This window comes from Heterocephalus glaber, unplaced genomic scaffold (assembly GCF_053883595.1).
Source record: "Heterocephalus glaber isolate CG9 unplaced genomic scaffold, H.glaber_assembly_v1.0 deba00001428, whole genome shotgun sequence".
NCBI lineage: Eukaryota > Metazoa > Chordata > Mammalia > Rodentia > Bathyergidae > Heterocephalus > Heterocephalus glaber.
The window spans coordinates 1,815,622-1,838,558 of record NW_028258293.1 but is presented as its reverse complement, the minus strand read 5'-3'; the positions used below and the strand labels follow the sequence as shown (position 1 = coordinate 1,838,558).

Here is a 22,937-nt window from a genome sequence, read left to right as displayed (position 1 = left end):
TAGGCCAAGCCCAATTTCTTCTAAACCATGGGTCAGTGAGCTCACACTGATTCTCTTATGAATGATGCGCTTGATTCTGCAGCAGTGTCACCAGCCACCAGCACCTAAGTCTAGTTACCATCATTATGAACACCCTAGACTGGAGCAGTGTAAATTAGAATGCATTATTTCCTTTAATTCACTAACCGAGACAGCTCGATGCCATCAAAATTGTGTATGTTTGTGAAGCATCGTATCTTTAGATTTTACTAATGTGGCAGTAACAAAATCATTTAAAATACAAGCCAAACATTCTCTTTTAAATATGTGTTAACTTTCCTTGTTACGCATCATAGAAAAGAGTGTGTACTAAATGGTCTTACTAAGGTAAAGTCTGTGTTTAGTAAATGACCTCCCATGGCCAAATACAAGTTTGAGAACAACCAGGTCTTGCCAGAATGTAATGCATGTCTGCTCTAGTAGATTTCCATATCCTCCCAAACGAAAACAATATTATATTAATAAACCACAAGAGGCTTCTATTAGCTTGATAAATAAGTACATGGAAAATACAAGTTAGGAAAGGATTTGTTTAAATACCTTAAGTCCTCATCAGACTATCCCAGTGATGTCAAATACAATTTTCATTTTTAAAAGGTTTTAGTTAGAATTTAATCTTTGAAAATATTAATAACAGCTTACAGCAGGTAAGCTATAAAATAGCACTGGATGCTGTCTATTTAGTTTCTGGTTGAAAAAGCACAGCAGTACTTTAGTTCATTACCTTTGAAAAAAACACTAACAAGATAATACAGCTGCCTCTGATTAAGATGTAAATTCTTTCTAATTAGAATGTAAATTCTTACATTTAAATGAAGACATCAATTGTCAGGATGCCATATGATATCTTATTCCACCTTGCCTCAGTGCAGCCCGTACTGCTCATCCAAGGCACTCACATAGTTCTGCAATCCCTTTGTTCTCTGATTCTTGTAATATTCTCTCTTCATGTTCCCTTTTCACATTGCTTTTGTTTGTTTTCCCCCTTGCATCTGATATTGTTGTGCCTTGGGATTTTGCAGAAATTTGGAATGAAAATTGAGTTCAGTCAGTGCCAGTATTTGCCTGTGCCTCAATTACTTCTGCTGAATTTTCCTCAATGCAAATCAGGCAGGTTGCATAAGGTGGTGCATGTATTTGAAATAATTAATTTTCCGTAAAATGATGGATCAAGTCCAATCAACCTTCATGAAAACTAAATAATAGAATAGAGAATTAGAAATTAATTAACATTTTGTGTTGTTAATACTTTCTGGTATAAACTAGCAGTCGTGAGTTTTACTGTTGATTCTAACTTTTTCTTTATTCAATGTTGATTAAAACCTTCTGCATCAATCATCTTGCCAGAAATTTGCTAATAAATCCTTTGTATCAATGACATTGAAGCAAAGATTTCCAGGTACAAAGATTATATAAACAGTTCATCAGTGAGTTGGATTATTTGTGCTTCTCTTTACTGAGCAGTAGTGAAATTTCTATCTTGAGTAATATACATTAATCTGTAGAAATCTACTAGTCATGGATGAGGCCATGACTGTTTGAACAACCATAGTCTCACATTTCTTTTATGTCACATTTCTTCAACCAAAAAAGATATAACTTTAGAGATAATTTAATTCACCAACCTTCAGGTGCTAGGGAAGGAGAAACCTAGAAATTAAAAAGAATGCATCACAGATAGAAGGGTACCTCCTCTAGTTATTTTTTAATATTTTATTAAAGAACATTTCAAATACAGTGGTACCTTGGCTCACAAACTTAATTCCTTCCACAGTTCTGGGGAAGATGCCGAATTTGTGTTCAGTGATGCGCAGGTCATCAATGATGCATGCTCAAACTGATGCACAGTTCGAGAAGGGAAGCAAAATTTTTCTAAATGCTTCTGTTCAAGAACCAAATTGTTCACCAACAGAAGCATTTGTACACCGAGGTATTACTGTGTATAGGAAAATAGAGAATAATATAATGAAGCCCTGTGAACCTGTCAACCAACTTTGATCATCAAGGAGCGGAGAAGGAAACAATACGCAAACCTGAAATAATAATAAATAACATGCGTGAGAGAGTGGAGTGCGACAGAGGCTGAGATGTGGCTCCGCAGTGTGCATCTCACTACTTAGGAAAGGCTGGCGGTGCTGAGTGGCAGGACAGGGCGGAAGGATGTCCTGGAGGGCAGGTGCCGCTGTGATGGGGCAGGGGAGTGGGGCGAGCTCATCACAAGTTTCATTCTGCAGGTTATACTGGTTAGCTTTGGTTGGTAAATTCAGGGATTTGAGAGCCAGGCAATACATTTTAGTACTAATTGGCCAAGCAACTATTTGTGGCATTATAAAAATGCCAGTGTCAAAAGTATCTTCTACTTATCCAAGCAAAACTCCCTCCTGTTGTCATTAAACTGCTTTCCTTACTATTTTTTAATCAGTCACAAATAGGACATTTATAAAGACTAAAGTCTGAACTGCACAGAAAAAGTTTTGTCTCTATCCCAGCTAATTAAATGTCAGTAATGAATCCATAAGGATGGAATTCACTGTTTCATCTCATGTGACTTCTGTATGCAGTACAATCAAGAAAGCATCATTGTTATTCATGCAATCACCTGTTTAAAACACAGCATGTTTGTTTTTGTACAGTTCCAAATTTGTGGTATTATTTATATAATGTATTAGTTTCCTGTTGCCACTGTGACAAATTACCACAAAATTTGAGTCTTAGACAGTAGAAGCTGATTTCCTTGAGATGTGGAGAGCAGAAAAACCAAAGTTAATTCTCTGGGACTAAAATCAAGGGGCTCACAGGGCCATGTTCCTTCTGGTGGCTGTCGGAAGACCTGTCACCTCACCTCTTCCTGCTCCCACAGCTCCTCCTGCCTAGTCTCTGGGCCTGTTTCTCCATCCTCAAAGCCAGAACTTACGGGCCAAATCCTCATATTGTAGTCTCTCTGGTTCTCTCTTCTGCTCCTGTCTTGCTTTACAGGATCCTTGTGATTACATTGGCCTGCAGACAAATCAGGATAATCTCCCTAGTTTGGAGCTGTATGTATTAGTCACTTTTCCATCACTGGGACAAAATTCCCAACACCCATAACTTAAAGAAGGAGAGGTTTGTTTGGCTCACAGTTTCAGTGGGTTCAGTCCATGGTTGGCTGGCTCCAAGACAAAAACAGCATGGTGGAAGGGCCTGATAGAAGGGTCGCACCACACCTCTAGTGACCACCTCCAACCAGGCCCCACCTCCTAACAGCATATTTAGCTAGGAACTCATCAATGAATTCATCTGTGGATGAGTACAGCACCCCACAATCCAGTCACCTCTGAGCACATGACACTTGGGGGGGACATTTTAGATCCAAACATTAACAAAGGCCAATTGATTAGCAACCTTGATTCCATCTGTGAACTTACTGTCCTTTCCCATGTAAGGTAACAGGTAATAAGTCTGGAAGATTGTGCCGTGCGCATCTCTGGGGGACCATGGTTCAGAAGGCCTATCATGTTTGCTGATCAGTAACTGCTTTGGTGGAGAGAGGAAATACTTTATGGGCTCAGATGAAATTTGTTCTCAGTTTTAAAATAAGCTAATATTTATCATTTTAGCTGAATTCTAGCAAAAGAAGAAAGAAACTACATACAGTAGTGTATTGCAACTTTTGCACAACCCAACATGAACATTTTGACAAAACTGTTTTCTAAAGTCAGTCACAACAGACATGGCCAAAAATTTGTGTTTCAAAGAAAAAGGACTAAGAAGCTAGCATTTATTGACCGCTTGCTGTGCAACAGAAACTATAATAAATATTTTACAGATGTTACTGCTTTTTAATCTTGAAACCTCTCTATAAGTAGCTTCATTTCCCTTTGAAAGATAAGGAAGCTGAACAGGAAGACTGGGGGTAAGTTCCCAGAAAACATGCAGTTAATGAGAGATCCCCTCATTTTCATACCACACTGGGCTGAATTCTGTGAAATGCCATTTGGATCCATTAAAACACGGATTTTTTTCAGTAACGAGTCGGATCAAAATCCTGTGCCATCAACAAGAAAGCATAAGAAATAATCTCTCCCTTCAAGAATGTTATAATCTAGTTGAAGAAGTAAGATAAAAACACATGGGGTAGTAGTATAGTGTGGGCATTTGTTTGTCTCCTATTTCTGGTGTTGGAGAATCAAACCCAGAGGCCCTAGAGCAAGTTAGGCAAGCGCTGTGCCACTGAGCTGTCTCCTAGCCCAGCTAGCAGTGTTTTCAAGCCTGGATTTTGGAGTTGGACAGCTGTGGGTAGCACCCTTGCTCTTTTACTGCTTAATCTTTTACTATTTAAATAGGAGCCCAGCTTTTCTTTCCTGCCTGGGAGGGTTGTTACAGAGATTAGCTGTACATTAAGTCACTTAGCTCGAGGTCTGGCCCATAGCAAGCACTCAGTAAATGGGAGCTGCCATTATTGGAATAAAACCCAGCAGCACAAGTGCTGAGTTAATGATTAGCCAGCTCGGGATACAGGCCGACGAAAGAAGGGGAGCTAAGTGTCTGTGAGACCCGCGATTCCATGGTAGGGTACAGATCCAGACGAGCAGGTCTTATATTTATATGCAGGTGTCACCAGCAAGGTCAAGTGTAGTAGTGAAGAACACTGGCTCTGAGAAACGATGTCTAGTTTCAGGTTCCATCTGTCTACTAGTTTATCTGTGCCTCTGTTTCCTCATTTTTAAGATGGGAATAAATATAGCACCTCTGTCATGGGGTTGATGAGAGAATTAAGTGAACATGTGAGGTGCTTAGAAGAGGATCTGCCACTCAGTAGGTGCCACGTAGGAGTCTCTGACATTGAGGGTGCACTGTGTAGCCCGTGCTCATGGTCCTCCATGGTTGGCAGCGATGATAAGGAACATTAGGGCCATCTTCGTTTCCCGCAGCCGTGAAGGTGATTTACACCACTATAGTATTGCCGGTAGGATAAGCATTGCACAAGGGTGTGTTGCCTGGCATGATGCCACACACCAGTAACCCCAGCCACTTGGGAGGCTGGGGCAGGAAGATCATGAGTTTAAGTCCAGTGTGGGTAACTCAGCAAGACCCTGTCTCTAAATAAAATTTTAAAAAGGGATGAGCATATAGTTCAGTGGTGGAATGCCTGCCCAGCATGCATGAAGAAAGTAAAATTAAAAAGATCAAGCACCTGCTATTTACTCAGCTCAGTGGCAGTCCGAGGAGGGGAGCTCTCATGGGTCGGTGTGTCACCTTCCTGAGAAAGAGGAACTGGAGGTGTCGGGGTGGGTTCTGAGACGTGGCTGCTGGGTGAGAGGGTGACAGGGTTCTGAATGGAGGAACCTGCCCACGCCCAGGGGCTCGTGCTTCTTTCATCTCCACTTTCTCCCAACTTCTTAATTGGGAAGCAACAAAAGAGGAAAAGTCAGGCGGGAAGCATCACAGGCGAGAGCCCATGGGATCGTAGATGAATGAAGGATTAGGGGTTAAAGACAAGGGGTCTGTGGCTAAAGCGAGAGGTTCCAGCAGCCCGAGAGGAAGGGCAGTGCCTCCCACAGAGACCTAGCACTTGTTAGTGAGGAGCCCCAGCTCCCAGCCCAGGAGCAGCCGGGCCTGTCCCCAGCAGAGACCACAGACTTCTCTCATCTAGGAGCGTGATCATTAAAAATGTCAAAATATTAGTTATGTTCCTTTCCTTGAGCAGATATTAAGTCCACTGCAATCCTTACTAATGGTTGATTAAAAAGCATAAATAGGGCTGGGGATTTAGCTCAGTGGTACCGTCGCCTGCCTTGCAAGCACAGGGTCCCGGGTTCGATCCCCAGTACCAAAAAAAAAAAAGCATAAATAGATTAGCAAAAATTAGTTTATTATTTGGTAACATTTCAGTGCAGTTTGTTTCCTTTGAAATCTGGTGTATTTTGTTTTACACATTAGAAAGCATTCCTCTGAGAGAGGGTCCATAGCCGCAGGAGTCCAGGGTACAGGGAGAATGAATGCTTCTGTTCATGCAGGTAGGAATACATGTGTGATTTTTTGGTAACCACATGCATAGTTGCCTTACAATCAAGTGAAATCCTTTTTCATACATGTTAGTTCAGGCTCTCTTTATTCCCTAATATGGGCAACTAACATTATGCAGCCAGCAGCTGGAACTGACTGACAATATCCTGAAATTCCCAGGGCAGTAGTTTATAAAAATTTCTGCCTACCTAAATATAGAACATCATATTGAGGTGATATTTTCCAAGATATTTTCTATATGCAGATATATCTGCCAAAGAAAAGCTATATTTCCTTTTTAAATGGTAGTCTTTTGCTGTATTTTGCAGGGTGGGGTGGGGGACAGGAAGGCTGTGGTAGTTATCATTGCTGTTTGTCCATTCAACCCAAAACTCCACCTTATGCACCTCTTCTCACACCCCAGCCTTCCCGGGGCGGGGCGGGGGTGGTGGTGGTGGGGACTGGGTAGGGTGCAGCAGGTGCTCCCCGGACCCTGGGGGCCTGTTTCCCACACTGCGGTCTTTGGCCAGGAAGGTCTGAAAGGGGAAGGTTGGAAGGGACTGGGAGCGACTTCCGGGTATCCAGTGGTCCACTCTGGCCATGGACCGGTCAGCTGCGATTTCACCTAGAGCACCTGGGCTTCTCAGGCACAGCGCTTTCTCCCGCAGGATGGCCGGACTCGGGCACTGCATCTGAGGGTCCGGGTGACCTGTCAGAGGCCGAGTGGCCTTCCCAGTCCCATCCTGAGAGGCGAGGAAACTCACATCCACCCTGCTCCGGTGGTTGGGATGCTCGCAAGCCCTCCAAGACTCACAGGGGAGAGTGAGCCCAGCCCTGGGTGGCGGGCGGACACCTGCAGCAGCTGCACAGCTGTGTGGGTCTAAGGGTGCAGTCCTGGGGCGCGTGGCCACCATTCCTGAACAGCATTTTGTCTTAAAAGACTTGGATTTGAAGAAGAGGGTCTAATGATGCCATCTATTATTCTCATAGTGGAGTTTCTTGTTTTATTAGGACAGGAGGAAGGCTCTGTGGGCTTTTCCAAATTTGCAAATTTGATGATTTGAAAACTTGAACCTCTTGATGTTTGTAAGCAAAAGATGGAAAGCCACAAGCTTCATATGACACACATATTAAGGAGAGGGGGAATGGTCCATACCCCACTAAATGCTCTTATAAGAAAAATGAACTCTAAGGCTGCATTGTACAGTTTGTGACTTTTATCTCAATAAACTTGTTTAACCAAAAAGAGCCATACTGGGTGTGGTGCACACCTGGCATTCCACACCCAGGAGGAGGAGGACTGCCTCAAGTTGGGGCCAGCCTGCACTGTGCAGGAGCCCCTGTCTAGCCACAAACACTGAATTCTGGCTAATGATGGGCAAGCTGAAGCAGTTAGAGGTAAAGTGTCGCGCTGTCTGCAACTTTCTGTAATGCTCATCAATGATTTGACAGATTGATGCTCACATAAATGTTTAGAGATGTAATGAAGTACATAGAAGTATATAGAAAGGCCAACTGCACAATCTACAGGATATAGTTATAAATATGTTCTCTTTAAAAAGTCAACTTTTTCTTTGTTTGCAAATTTTAAAAAATAATAGAGAAAAGTCATAATGGGACTCCATTACGTAATCACTAGAACGGCCTTTTTAAAAAGGTTTTTTTCTCAAGGTTTTTTTAGTTTTTGTTTTTGTTTTTTTCGTACCGGAGATCGAACTCAGGGCCTTGCGCTTCCGAGGCAGGTGGCGGCACCACTGAGCTAAATCCCTGCCCCTTCAGGTATTTTTTTTACTGACCATTCCTAAGTAATTTTGGTGATGTGAAGTTACACTGACTGGAACATCACCTATATTATTACTCAGGTCACCAAACCTCAACATCGCTCTTTGACTGCAAAATCAAACCTTTGAGACAAATGATAATTAACACAGTCTCGCCCCTGGGAGGACTGAAACTCTCAACTGAGTATGTAAACAGAGTATGGGTTCCATTGCAATTGCTGCTTGCCCTCGGAAAATCTTACACCCTTTTTTTTAAATCTCTGGACAATTACTTTTATTTTATTTTTTCCTCCTCTTTGCCCTCAGCATGTGTCCCCTGTTTACATTATTCACGGAGTCGTGAAGGGTCACTGTTGTCTGCCCAGTCCCAAAGTAACCTGGCAGTCTTCTGGTTTGCTTGGGTTGTGCGGAAGGGCAACCTGCTGACCCCGGCACATGCCAGCCCCGCTCCGCTACCATCGGCAGAGGCCTCGCGGGAGGGAGGGAAGAGGGGGGAAGGAGGGGGGAAGGGGGGGGGAGGAGGGGGGAAGGGGAGGGGAAGGAGGAGGGAAGGGGAGGGGAAGGGGAGGGAAGGAGGGGGGAAGGGGAGGGGAAGGAGGGGGGGAAGGGGAGGGAAGGAGGGGGGGAAGGGGAGGGGAAGGGGAGGGAAGGAGGGGGGAAGGGGAGGGAAGGAGGGGGGAAGGGGAGGGGAAGGGGAGGGAAGGACGGGGGAAGGGGAGGGAAGGAGGGGGGAAGGGGAGGGGAAGGGGAGGGAAGGAGGGGGGAAGGGGAGGGAAGGAGGGGGGAAGGGGAGGGGAAGGGGAGGGAAGGAGGGGCTCCGTCAGTGCTGAACTGAGGAGCAGCTGGCCGCGAGTGGTGGAGCTGGCAAGTGTGAGTCCTCTGGCCGGCCGGACTGGCCTCGGTGAGACCGCTGCGTCGTGCCTGGGAGGAACAGTGAGCAGTGTTCAGTTGAGGCTTTCAGCGGACTGAGCGCTGAGAATACCCTTCTCCGGTGTCCAGCGAAGGCCGGGACCAAGGTGGCGGGTTGTGCGGAATCCTCGCCTTAGCCAACATGGCGGCACTGCTCGAAGGGCAGCAGCGCGCGCTGCAGGGGATGCACAAGGCGGCGAATACCAAGCCCCCCATGGACGCCGTGGGCCCTGTTCTCTTGCTCCATGGGAGGAGGCCGGGAGGGGGCGGCCGGGCCCCGCGCCCCACACTGCAGTGGCTGTGCACGGCACGTCCTCGGTCCTGTACTTGAGGCTTTGACTCTTCTGAAACTTCGTAGCCTGGAAGCTGACTCTGCACTCACTCGGGCTGTTTCCCAGCCTGCTGGGCTGTGTGCTGAATGCAGACTGCGGAAAGGTGCGCCTGCTCGGGCCTTGGCGGTCAGCCGGGGTCGTCCGCCCGAGGCCCAGCCTCCTGGCCCAGAGGGTCCTTCCGGCTGGGTGTGCCGGCTTCCTTGCGGCTGCTCACCTGTTGCCATGAAGAGAGGCCTAAGAGCAGATGCAGCAGAGGCCAAGCCACAGACCCCGGGGGTAGCACAGCACAGCGCTGGTGGGCTTTGTTAAAATGTTTAACTATTTTGGCTTTTCTTTTCCCCAAAAATCTGTTTTCTAAAACTGCCTGCAACTCCTGGTTTTGCATTCAGCCCATAACAAAGCTGCCCAGCTGCCCAGCTGGAACCTGGATTCGCCTCCTCTCAGGAACACACTCAAACCAGCAGGGCAGCCGGGGCATTCGAGGGCGGCGGATTCAGATTTGGCAGCGCCCTGGGGATATTAATCAATCAGAAAATATAAACCGGGCAGTCATTTCTCAGACAGAATGGTTGAGCCAAGAAGAATACTGAAATGAAAACTCCAAGATGTGGACCAAACTGAAAGCTGTGGAATCCATCGAGTCGTGAGTGGTGGACGAGGTCTGCGAGTTCACCAGGCTGCCTCTTGGAGCCTTTGCAGTTTAGCTGCCCGGTGACTGTGGGTGAGCCTGGCTTTGCTGCTGACGCCCCACGGCTCCGCAGGCAGGTGAAGAGTCAGTTTCACTGCAGTTCGTGTCATCACCGTGTTGTAACATATAGCGTGTTTTAAATAAGTAGCTAAGATGCTCCTCAGATAAAACCACACTTACTCAGCTTGGCCACTGGAAGTTAGGAAAGCCTCCCACAAAAACATTTTGGTGTTTTGTGTATTCATTCTTTCATCCAAGCACCAAAAATTACTACAAGAATTCAGGAAGGAGGAGGTGGCCCTTGAAGAGGGTGATCAGCTGAGGGACACGGAGCTAACGCGTGTCCCTCCATGCACGGGCACGGCGAAGTTCATGCTTGGTGTCTGCGGTTACCATGCCTGGGTTCAGGGCCTGTCCGCTGTCGCTGTGTGGTGCGACGCCAAGGAGCAGCAGTGTCTGTTGTAAAAAGCCTTCTGGGGAAGAAAGCGAGCCTCTCTTGGGCAGGCGGCTGCAGCAGTTGGAGGGCCGGTGAAAACAGAAGGCAGGTCCTCCTGTGCAGAACACCCAGGAGGAGGTGCGGTGCGCTCAAGGTGCGGGAACAGCAGGCCTTCCCCTCTGCGCCGCCACCGCCGGGGCTGGGGCCGGGCTGTCTTCGCCCACAGAGGCCCTGCTCTTCAGGCAGAGTGCTGTGAGAGAGTGCGGCCGAGCCCCATGTCTTGGGCCCTGTCCCCCTCCCCGAGTGCGTGCCCAGCCCTGACACTCACCAGGGATGGGGACAGAGAGGCGCCTGGAGTGGGGAAGCAGCCGGAGGGCAGGAAGGAGAGGTGAGAGCAGGGTGCAGTTCAGCCACTCCCTGCCTTGGGCCACACCCTCCCCTGTCCTGCGACCCGGACTCGCAGTGTACCGGGCCCCACCCAGCGCCGGTCTGCGCGGTGCCCATGACGTGCCGGACAGAGCTCGACTGCACGTGGAGTGAGCAGAACATGGCGGGCGGAAGCCCTGTCCTCAGCAGGGCTTAGAGTGTGAGCGTCCTGGCCCGTCTCACAGAGGGAGGAGCTGCTGACTGAGGCACGCTGAGGAGAGCCTGCTTCCTGGAGACTGAAGGAGCGGTGCATCACTGAGACCTTCCAGAGAAAGCCCGGCACATCTGTGAGCAAGGCACTGCTGAAGGCTTTGACCCCAGGCTCATTTCTAGAAGATTCTAGATTGAGTTGACCATGAGTACCGAGAGCTAAGGACCTGATGCCTGGCTCAGCTGGGACATCAAAGGCAGCTCTCAGGGACTTACGGGGTTCCAGCCCCAGCACCTCCAAAACAAACAAAAAGCCGCTATCATAGATAGAGCTGTCTGTGCTAAAGGGCCAGAGAGAGGAAATGCAAAAGCAGAGGGGGTTGTGGGCGCCCGAGGATTGCGCTGTTGGGGGGGGGGGCTGTCACTAGAGCCTGCCTGTTGGACGCTGCACCCCAGGGGCCCTGCACAGGTTTATGAACGAGGTGGTGACGTGAGCACCACAGAGCCCCGCCCTGGGCAGCCAGGTTCCCAGGCCCCGCAGCAGCCCAGTGGGAAGCCTGGAGGACAGCAGGTGAGAGGAAGCTCGTCAGCCCAGGTGCCTTCCCGCCGGCTTCATTTTCTTTTGTCTCCCTTGTTGGAGGTGATTTCCTGTACCATTGTGTAAATGCTAATGCTGACTACAGCCATCTCACCCTAACCGGCAAGGCTGTTGGAAAATGACTACTTTAATTGAACTTGCTGCTGTAAAACCCAGCCTGACTGACGCTAATAGAAGGGCCCTGGGTCAGCTTGTCTGGCCATCTCTTCAGAGACAGGGGGGCTGGAATTCCTCGACACCTTGCTGCACGTCTCCAGCAAGACAGGTGCTCGTTCTGCACTGAGAATTAGAGGAACCTGCAAGTGTCCAGGCCAGGTGTGATGCTCCCGCCAGCTCCTTTATGCCCCCACACAAAAGCATGAAACAGGAGCCAGGCCGACGGCTGAAGCTGTTTCTGGAGGAATTCAGCCAGGCAGTGCACCTGGGAGCAGTGTGCCTTGCTCTCGAGCCACCTTGGCCATGCTGTGCAGCTTCGGGGACGCTTGCTTACTAACATCAGAGCTGTGTATGGCAGAGCCTCGCGTCCAGGCTCCATCTCCTCTGCCACCTGCCTAGTGCTGAGTGAGCAGGAGCCTCCCTGCTTAAGGAGGCGAGGCGGAAAGGGTTGGAGGGCGGTGGAGTCCACTTCTGAGGGCTTCTCCCTCCTGTTCAAGCCCCACTTCCTCCTAGTGGGTGGCCAGGAAAAAGCAGCAGGCGCAGGGTGTGCATCCTTCCACCTGGCCACTCCTGGAGTTTTCTGCAGATTGAGGAACTTGTCTGAGGTCCCAGCACTGACCCCCTCGGCTAGACGTGTGTCCCAGAGGTCCTGTGTTCCCAGCCTCGGCCCACAGTGGCCGTCCACCCTCCTGTGCCAGGCAGTCACCCACTCGGGCACAGCACCAGCCACCCATGGGAGCCTCCTGGGTGCTCCCCAAGCAAAACGTGGATTTGTGGTCTGCCCACTGGCAGCCTCCTCTCTGCCCGCCGCCTCTCTCGGTTGTTTGCCTCCCTCTGTAGACAGGGACAGCTCAGAACGTCCTATGCTGAACAGGTGCTGAACAGAGCTGGAACACGGAGCTTTCCATCTTGAAGGCACAGCCAGTCTGAGTAGGTTCCTCCAAGCCATCCTAGCACCTTTGAAACCAGCTTCACAATAGAATTTCCGCTGTGGCATTTACACTCAGTGGAGCACTACTCTGCCATAAAGAAGGATAGGCTTGAGTCATTTGTAGGAAAGCGGGTGCACCTTGAGACCATGACGTTAAGTGAAGTCAGTCAGCACACAGCTCAAGCATCACAAGGTCTCTCTTATATGAGAAACCCAGAGTATAAATACAGAGCAAGATAAAGATAGGTGATAGGGAAAGAAAGAACAGAATCTCCTCATATCACAAGCCCTGCCTTTCCACAATGACCAGTGTCCCCTAACGTGGCTCCATTCCGAAGACTTCCTGCACGGACACTTCAGCGGCAGTGGTGGCTGTGGTAGGAGTCAGGTCTCTCCTTCCTTGGGCGATGTGTGGCCCAGTCACTGAGCCTCTTTTGGGGCCTCATTTCATCCCCGCTGTCAGGACAGGACCCATCCTCTGTGCTGTGGTGACAGGCCCTCGTGCGGAGCAGTCTTCAGGACAAGCTGCACCACAACCGTGCCTAGCATGAGCTCCTTCTCCCAGGAAGAAGGCCGAGCTGGTAGGGCGGCCTAGGCCCAGAGCTACTGGGCAATTCCAGCAAAGTGGGTGGGACTGAAAACCAGGTGGTTCCGCCGGAAGGAGACTGGACAAAGGTCGCGATTTGGGAAACGGAGTCAGCCTTTTCTGCAGTGGAAAAGCAGTCTAGGAACATCAGATCAGAGAGCCATGGAGGCCAGAATCAAGGAATCAATGTGGGCACAGTGGAAAGGCTTTTCAGTAGTGACCCTGGGAGATGGAGGTTCGGGGGAGCTGATGCTTAGGGAAGGGAGTGGGGAAAGGAGACCAGCGGAGGGAGAAATAAGGAAGAGTTGCAGGGCACGAGGGTGCCCGTGGGAAGGGGACTGTAGCTGACTTGCGATCGTGTGTGGTTTGGGGTGACCAAGCTTGCTGGGTAGCATGTTCCAAGCTGCGTGCCACACGGTGCTCATCCTATCCGCTGTTCTGAGTCAACACTGAACCTCTGGTCAGCAGACCGAGGAGGCTCAGCGTAACACAGTCCCAGCTTGGAGGCCATAGTTAAAATTATGCAGAAATCTTAAAAAAGAAGAAAGCATGCCCTGCTTCACAGTGCGTTTCCCGTGATGACTTGATGATCGTGGAACCTCCTGGGTTGTAACTCTCATCGTGTAGAATCAGAGGTCCCAAAACCAAACTTGGGGGTCCCCTGGACCGTGTGACATGATAGGAGCAGATTGATAGGTTCAATGAATTATCTTTTTCTCCATAAGCAATAAAAATCAAAAGCATAATTTAGGATGAACTCTTTCTGAGTAGAAAATAGCTTTCTTAGTAGAAGATAGCTTTTGGATTCAACTTGAGCTCAGTCTTTTGAGGTGTATCTCATATTCAAAATATCTTTCAGTAACAAGAGACTAAAAACAGGTAGCTCAAATTTCATAATTTTATAATGCTCTCTAGGATTGACTTTAGTGGCCTTCAGAAACATCAGTGTCTGTGTCCTCAGCTTTGAGCCTTGTTTCTGAAGGGCTTTCTTTCATTAGCCTGTGTTCACAGTACCTAATGTTTACACTCCCCCTGTGGAATGGGCGCATGGACACAACACATTGTCTTTCTTTCATCCACTTCCCTCCCTCCCTCTCCTGACCTCCTCCCCATCTGAGAAACATCTATCTCCTTGCTTCCTATTACCTATCTTTTCTTTTGCTTGTGATTTATAGTTTGGGTTTCCCATAAGAGAGAAGTGCCCATAAGGTAAAGGGATTTCTTTGAGAGCAACTGGGGGAGCCGTTTGTCATTTGTTACTTGTTACACGCAGTAACAGCTTTTGGCCCTGACTTACTGTTTCATAGGAGGGTAAGGACCTGGAGAACCAGGTCTCCTGTTCTCTCTAGCGAAGCACCCGCCTCAAGGAGAAGTTAAAGCGACCCCTTTCACTGACTACCAAAGGACTTTTCTCTGCACATTGCTCCAAACCTCTTAGACGACCTGACCAGACGCGTCTGGTTCACGCTTACTCCTGACAGAGCCCTGCCATCTGCACCCCTCTCGGCGTCACTGTGGAGGGTGAGCAGACCTGCCTCGCCTTACTCCGCACTGTATCCGCTGAGGACAGCCCGGCCACTGATCACCGCCTGGGCGGCCAGGATTGTGCCCAGGTGAGAGTCAGGAAGGCAGGCTCCGAAAGGGTCGAGGGCAAGCGGCCGCCCTGTGGCAGCATGTGTCTTCCTCGTCCTGGTCACACACACTGCGCGGCCCTGACCCTCAAGGAGGTGGAGGTGGCCTGGCGTGTGTTCTCCAAGCATGACAGTACCTGCTGTGAGAGTCCCCAACAGCTCGGGAACAGCGCTCACAAAGCAAACAGCCTCACCTTCGGCAATGAAGTACAGACATACAGTTCTTAAAAGCCATTCGCTTTACATCTGACTAATATTCAAGTCCTAAGCTGATAAAAACATTTGATTTTGTTTCATCTTTTCCTATATTACATATTTTTATGCATTATTTACAAAATTTATTTCAAAGAGGTTTTTTGGTGTGATCCGATTTATAGTTACTTTGCAGTTCTTTCTGAGGTTACTCTTAATAATAAAAAAGCATGTATAGTATGTTAAGAGAACATATTATGGTTATCTATACTCTTCCTTTTCAGAAGGAAGGAAATTCTAGGAAGATGGGAATATGGAAGGGCACTTTCAGTTTTTATTTTATACATACATCTATATTGTATTATTTTATATTTATTTATTCTAAGCATATGTTACTATTACAATTTTTCAAAGTTCACAGAATTGTTTTTAAAGAATAAAAAGCATGTAGTTTCCTTAGTGGATATTTATACATTTGTGAAAAATTGAGCATTTTCAAACAGAGATACTGCTAAAAAGCTTGAGTGTACAAGCAGTAACATTTCAGGTAAAATTAGTAAAGCTCATTAAGGCAAATCTCCCAGCCTTGCCCTGGTAACAGCAGCGGCCCCCAGTCCCCCAGCCTGCCTGCCCGATCAGCCCTGGTTAAAGAGCAGCAGATGCTTCTCGGACGTGCAGCTCCGCTGCCCCGGAGCGGTCGTAACCACCGTTGCTGGGTAATGGGCAGCACAGCACGCTCGGCTCCCTTCACCTCTGCGTTTATTTATCCAGATTAATGATGTGGACCATCATAAACAAACAGGCTGCTTGTTATACAAATAGGCTGGCTAATGCATTTCAGGACATTTTAAGATTTTCCTTAGCATTGGTGTGTACTCTTAGTGCTTTTAACCTTGAACGAGATATAGATTGTTTGGAAACCAAAATTAAAGTTAGCTTGAAAGGGCACAATTCGATCTCCTCACTCATGATAAATCATACTGTGCGTCTTAGGGGGTCAACTGGACTTTTTATTTGAATTGTTTCCTAGCAGATAGAAATAAGTTGTAGAATAATTCTTTTATATTGTTGCCTCTAATAGTCATATCAGTTAGTGGAGAAAAATCTGAAGTTTCTTTATTCTTCATGTTTCAAATTTCAAAGGAAAATCAAATCCAAGAGAAATGTTTTAACCGTGAAACTGAACATTGCTATAATTCCAGCTTATGTTAGAATGTGCTTATTTATAAGGACTAAGAAAGTCCTAAGTGCAGTGCGTTTCAAATATTTCACAAGGTAAGATGGCACTGTGAGTGGTGACGGCTGCACTACACCATATTCGCAGTCAGGACAGCACCCCAAGGCCTCTGAACAGATTGTTTCTGCAATCAGTATCTGTGTACTGAGTTAGCAATAAAAATATATATGGGTTGTTTCCTCAGGCTCTACCTAACGGAGATGTTGCAAAACTAAAACTGAAATAATAGCCAAATAATCAGTTTAGAGCAGAATATAAAACACCACCCATGAGATGAGGTTTAATAACAATAATTATGGACATCAGTACAGGCTTACGGGAATTGAACTTTGTTGTTGCTATTATACTCTACTGCTCTTTTGTTGTGTTATCATGGAAACCAGTGGAAAGGTTTTGGGCCTCCATACAGGAATGCTTCAGCCAGATCATGAATTGATGTTAGCTGTATATGAAGCTAGTTAGTGAACTGACCTTCTGACTGTAACCCAGAACCAGAACCAACTGCCACCCTTATTCACTCAGCCATCTCTGTCAGAGGCCAGTGGGACTGAGCAGAGCCTTGTGTTGCTTGTGAGTGAGTGAATGGCCCAGCCCAAGTGAGGCCTCATTCTTCAGGGCACGTGTTTTCTTCTGCCTGGTCCACGCAGAGTTCAGCCACATTGACCACAGTACCATCTCCTTGGCTGAAACCTGTCCTTTTCAGATAGTGCAGTGGCTGCTGTGCAGCAAGATGTTCGTACTCAGAAGGCCATCCTCTGGCAGCGATGTCTGCAAGAGTAGAATAGGATGCCCAGACCTCTCTCCTTCCCAAGGCACTGACTCAGTGGCACATGGGCCCGCTCCTGTCCCCAGTGAAGGGGCTCCCCAGGAAGTGCCTCACCAGCTGCACCCAGGCACCCTCTTACCCTGGTGCCTCCCAGCACAGCATCAGGGACTCAGGCAGGGTGCATTTCAGCCATGTGTACTGCTGCAGCAGAGTGACAGACTTGGTGCTTTATCAGTAGAGCAGACTTAGTTCTCGCAGTTCTAGGACCCCCACAGCCCAGAACTGGGTGCTGGAAGGCTGAGTGTCTACTGAAGGCCCTTCCTCAGAGACAGGGCCAGCTCTCTGTCCTGTGTGCAGAAGAGGTGGACAGAAGCACTCCCCAGAGGCTCGACTCCATCATCAGTGTGGTCCTGCATTCTCCTCACCACCTCTTGCAGGCCCACTTCCTCGTGCTACGTAACTCTGGAGGCCAGGAGGCCTGTGCCATGATTCAAGAGCAAACTCTCAGCTCCCAGCTCTCCCTGGGGAAGGAAAAAGAAGCCTCCACCCACCTCACTTCCAGCATTTGGACTTGGGGGGTCAGGGGCATAAGGAACTGGCTTCTGTGTCACTTCTCAGAGCACAGGCAGGAGGGATCTGGGGATTCCAGACTCCTGGGGTCCACTGAGAACTGAGGAGCCGTGCAGTGTGCCACTCCAGGCCACCGCTGATGTAGCAGACACGGGGCAGGATGGGCTGGCCACTCTCAGGAGAAAGAGGATGGAACCGTGTGTCCAGCATTCCAGCATTGCAGGGGCTTCCATGACTGCTTTCTTTCCAGCTAGGCCTCAGGCAATAATGAGAACCAATATACACTAGATGCCTGGGGCCACTGAGGAGAAGACAGAGCCAGTGGGCTGGTGTTCTGCTGCTCCAGAAGACCTGCCCTACATTAGAGAGACATGCATGGGGCAAGAAATGATGAGCTCCTGAGCAGAAAGAAAGCAGCAGACCAAGTGAGACTTTTAACACACATCCACCAAAGGCATGGCCACAGAGGGGGTTTGAGACCCCCAGAATTGCTTACTGGGTCAACGGGTGGGAGTCTCTTCTAGTGTAAAGCCAGTCTGTGGATACAAATATGGTCATAGGGAGCAGGAAGAAATGGGAGCAGTGCCCAGCAAAGGAACAGAGTAAATCTCCAGAAGCAGACTCACATAAACAGACGTGTCGGTGACCTGACAGAGCATGCACAGTGACCGTGATACAGAGACTCGGGAAGAGCATGCATGGACAATATGAGAATTTCAACAGAGAGTTAGAAAATATAAAAAAGAACTAAACAAATCTTAGAGCTGAAGAATGCAAGAACTGAATGGGAAATTCAGTAGAGGGTTCACCAGCAGACTCTTTCAAGCCAAACGAAGACTCAGTAAACTCGAAGATATGGCATTGGAAAAGATCTAGTCTGAAGAACAAACAGAAAGGTTTCTCATCAAAAACTCACAAGAGACAGGGCCGGGGATTTAGCTCAGTGGTTCCGCCACCTGCTTTGTAAGAGCAAGGCCCCGAGTTCATTCCCCAGTACCAAAAAAAAAAAAAAACCTCACAAGAGACAAAGAAGTACATTATATAATGGTAAAGGATTGATTTTTTCAAGATGATGTCATTTAAATATGCTTGCACCCATCAGCACACCCAAATTACAAAACAAACATTGACAAAACTGTAAGGAGAATTAGACAGCAGCACAATACTAGTAGGGGATTTTAGCACTGATTTCATTAATGAGTGGAGCATCGAGACAGGGATCAGTAAGGAGCCAGGACTTGAACAGCAGTCGACGAGAATGACAGGACACACAGAGCATTCTGCCCAGCAGCAGCAGAACACACGTCTTCTCAAACATTGAACATTGCTCACAACAAATCACATGTTAGGTCACAAAACAAGTCCAACAAACTTAGAAAGACTGAAATCACACCAAGTGGTTTTTCTTGTATCAGTGGAATAAAACTGCAAGTCAGTAGCAGAAGGAAAACTGGAAAATTCACACGTATGTGGAAAACAGACAATACGTTTTCAACCAGTGAGTGAGAGAAGTCAAAAAGGAAATTAGAAAACATTTTAAGACAAAGGAAAACAAAAACAAAAACATCAAAACTTAAGAGATACATTAAGAGAGAAGTTTATAGCAATAAACATCTATATTAAAAAAAAAAGAAAAGAAAGAGGGGGCCAGGGATTTAGCTTAGTGATGCCGCCACCTGCCTCACAAGCAGAAGGTCTCGATCCCCGGTACCAAACCAAACCAAACAGAACAAAACAAAAAACAGAAATGTCTCAAATTAATAAGCTGACTATACTGAGGGAACTAGAGAAAAGGACAACTCAAGCCAAAAGGTAGAAGGAAATAATAAAGATTGAAGCAGAAATAAATGCAATTAAGGTTGGTTTTTGGAAAATCTCAACAAAACTATAAACCTTTAGCTAGACGAAGGAAAAAAGAGGGAAGACTCAAATACAATCAGAAATTAAAGAGGAGACATTACCACTGATGCTACAGATGAAAATAGGGCCAGAAGAGACGACTATGAACAAATTGAAGCCTACAGAATGGATAACCAAAAAGAAATAAATAAATTCCTAGAAATATATAACCTAACAAGACTGAATCATGAGAAATTTAAAAATCTGAACAGAACTAAAACTAGTAAGGAAATTCAAGCAGTAATCAAAAACCTTCCAACAAAGAAAATCCCGGGACCAGATGGCTTCACGGGTGAATTCTACCAAACATTTTTTAAAAGAATTAATGCCAATTCTTCCCAAACTCATCCAAAAAATTGAAGAGGAGGGAACACATCCAAATGCATTTTATGAAGCCAGCATTATTCTGATTCCAAAGCCAGAAAAAAGACACCACAAGAAAAAAAATCATAGGCCACTATCTCTAATGAACACAAATGCAAAAATCCTCATGAAAAATACTTGTATTCCACAATACCATAAAAGTGAGATGTATTCCTGTGAGGCAAGGATGGTTCAGCACACAGAAAATAGTATGATACACCACATTTAAAAGGATAAAAATTATTTGACAGAAGTTAACACACTTTCATGATAAAAACCCTGAACAACCCTGGAATAGCAGGAAATTATGTCAACATAGTAAAAAGCGCACAGCTAATATTCCTGCTAATGAAGATCTGAAAGCCTTTCACCTTTGATCAGGAATGAGGTGAGGGCACTCACTCCTGCCTCTCATCCCTCAGACCACTGCACACCTACCCACAGTGACTGGGCAAGGGAAAAACAACAATGAAGGGCATCCAGGTTAGGAACGAAGGAGTAATATAATCTCTGTTTGAAATGACAAGATCTTTGTGTAAAATCCACGAAGGATTGCACAAGCGCATGTGTGCACACCCTACAGTCTGTTAGAACTGATAAACATTCATCAGGATTGCAAGATAAAAAAAGACAACCTACAAAAATTACTTGTATGTCTGTACACCATCACTGTATAATAAAAAAGAAAATTAAGAAAGCACTTCCATTTATAAGGTGTCAAGATGAATAAAATACTTAGGAATAAACCAAGCAGGTAAAAGATTTGGACACTTAAAACTGCTAAAGAAAACCCCTAAAACAGACATTTAAAAAATTAAAAGAAATCTCATGTTCATAGATTTGAGATTTTGCATTTTTAAAATGTCTCTACAACTCAGTAATCTAGAGACTCAATGTACTCCCTATCAAAATCCTAATGGTGCTTTTTACAGAAATGGAAAAAACATCCATCTGGAACCGTAAAGAACCCCATATAGCCAAAAAAGTCATGAGAAAGAACAACAAAGTGGGAGGCCTCATGTTTCCTGATTTCAAGATGCATATTACAAAGCCACAGTAACCAAAACAGTATGTCCCCAGAGCAAGGCGTTTATAGACCAATGGAACTGAGTAGCTCTAGAAGTAAGGCCACGCAAACATGGGCAAATGATTCTTTTTTCTTTTTTCCCAATACAAGATTATAACAATACTATATTTAAAGTTATGATCCCTTGGCAGAGCAGAAAACCAACTATGTTGGAACGTATCCAGCAAACACATTACCAGTGCTGTTTATAGCACCAACTGAGTAGGTCTGTGGCAAAAGGCAGCACCTGAGAACTGTGCCTGATGTGGAAAACCTTTGAGAAACATCAGTGGTCCTATATGTAACAATGGTGGAGATGTTTATCCTTCACACATTTAGAGTCTGTGCTCTCCTATTTACAGTGGCCTGAAATGGCAGGACTGCACATAAAGGCCCTGGTGAGACTATTTCTTGAATAAATTTGACTTTGACATATTTTAAAGTGGAACATATTTTTTAAAAACCCAGTTAATAAAAAAATAACCTTAGAAGATGGTTGCAGGTAATGTGGTATAAACTCATTGTTAAGGAGAACAAGAGCATTACTCTGCTGGAGGACAGAGTCCTGAAGGCAAGCATGGCACTCCTCTGTGACTGTGTGATTTTCCTCTTGCTGATATCGAGCTCTCTCACAAGATCACTGAATTTAGGGAGATTTTCAGGCTTATAATCCCAACACTTCCTCATAATTTTAAAGATAGCCTCTGGACATTGCTGAGGGGCTGACATCCGGTATCCTCTCTCCACTTGCTCCTGAGCTTGCTGATTTGTCATGTCAGGGTATGGACAGATGCCTAAGCTGAAGGCCTCCCAGAGGAGGATGCCAAAGCTCCACACGTCACTCTCAGAACTGTATCTCCCACAATTAAGAGCTTCTGGTGCTGTCCATTTAATGGGAATCTGCTTTAAGCCAGAAGATAAATACACGCCACCATCTTCTTGACGAGACATTCCAAAGTCACTGATTTTCAGAACATTATTTTCACCTACCAGGCAGTTTCTTGCAGCAAGGTCCCTGTGTAGACAGTTTATACTCTTGAGATAAAACATACCAGCAGCAGCATCTAAGGAAAATGTCACTAACTGTTGGAGTTTTAATTCATCTTTCGTCTTTCTCAGAAAGGATAGAAAATCACCTCCTGCAACCAGTTCCATAATGATATAGACAGGCTGTCTTTGTGTGCAAACCCCTATATGTTTGACAATATTAGGATGATCATATTGCTTGAGAATTTTGGCTTCTTGTAAAAATTTTATTTTCAATTCCTGAGGAAGATCTTCTTCACATGTTTTAACAGGAACAGCAGTTTTATCCTTTAATATGCCCTTATACACTTCACCAAAGTTTCCCTTGCCCAGTAATCCTCCCAGCATGACATCTTCATGGTTGAGAGTCCATTTCTTATCTTTGATCAGTTTGTTGTGGCAGAAATGAGGCTGTATGAGTTACGAACTCTAGACTGAAATAACCCTGAGTCTCCCTCTTCACCACCTCAGGACGTTGCCCTGAGATCACAGTGCTGTTCTGGGCAAAGGATTCTCGACAGCGGTGCTGAGGACATGCAGAGAGGAGGAGAGGCCTCTCCCACAAATGGTGTTGGGAAAAGCGTGCAAAAGGAGGGTACTGGGCGTTGTGTACCACACATGAAACTCAGCCCAAAGTGGACTGAAAACTTAATCTGAGGCCTGAGTTTAAAGCTGAGCCTTCGACTTGGCATTGGATTTGTCAGTGATTTATTGGACATGACACAAAAAGCACAGGCAAAGACAGCAAAAGCAGACAAGTGAGGCTACATGAAACTGAACCCACACAGCCGTGGAAAAGGCCACAGAGCGAAAGGCAGCCACGGGGTGGAAGAAAAGATCTGGAAACCATTTATCTGATAAAACTGATGTCCAGAATGCACAGAGAGCTTCTAAAGAGAAACAACAAAATGGCAGGCCACCCCACCAAGCATGGGCAGGGCCTAGGGTTTGTAGCTCGTGGATAGGCACTTGCCTACCGTGCAAAAATAAAAGAAAGTAAAATTCAAAAGAGCAAAAGACTTGAGTAGATATTTCCCTAAAGAAGACATACAGATAGCCGACAGTTTGCGAGGAAACACTCAGCCACCAGTCCTCGGGGAACCCAAACCCAAACCCGGGGCGCTGTGCCCTTGTTCCCGTCATGATAGCCCTTGTCAAAACAATGGGAAA

General features: G+C 46.5%; 1 protein-coding gene and 1 pseudogene across 9 annotated transcripts in view; one reads left to right on the top strand and one right to left on the bottom strand.

The window, feature by feature from the left end:
• The window catches only part of Elp4 (elongator acetyltransferase complex subunit 4), a 193,394-nt gene that overhangs the window by 136,456 nt on the left and 34,001 nt on the right, over positions 1-22,937 (top strand). For 2 of the 8 annotated variants that reach the window (XM_087211210.1, XM_087211212.1), the window contains exon 10: positions 4-1,470. The exons of the other annotated variants lie outside the window; for them this stretch is intronic. In XM_087211210.1, the coding sequence (XP_087067336.1) occupies positions 4-24 (21 nt within the window). In that variant the 3' untranslated portion in view covers positions 25-1,470. Of the gene's footprint in view, positions 1-3; positions 1,471-22,937 lie in introns of those variants that run through there. 8 annotated transcript variants of the gene reach the window in all.
• On the bottom strand, positions 14,962-22,187 carry LOC106009931 (tyrosine-protein kinase Fer pseudogene; annotated as a pseudogene). The gene has a single exon (XR_015451366.1). The product of XR_015451366.1 is annotated as a tyrosine-protein kinase Fer pseudogene (transcript).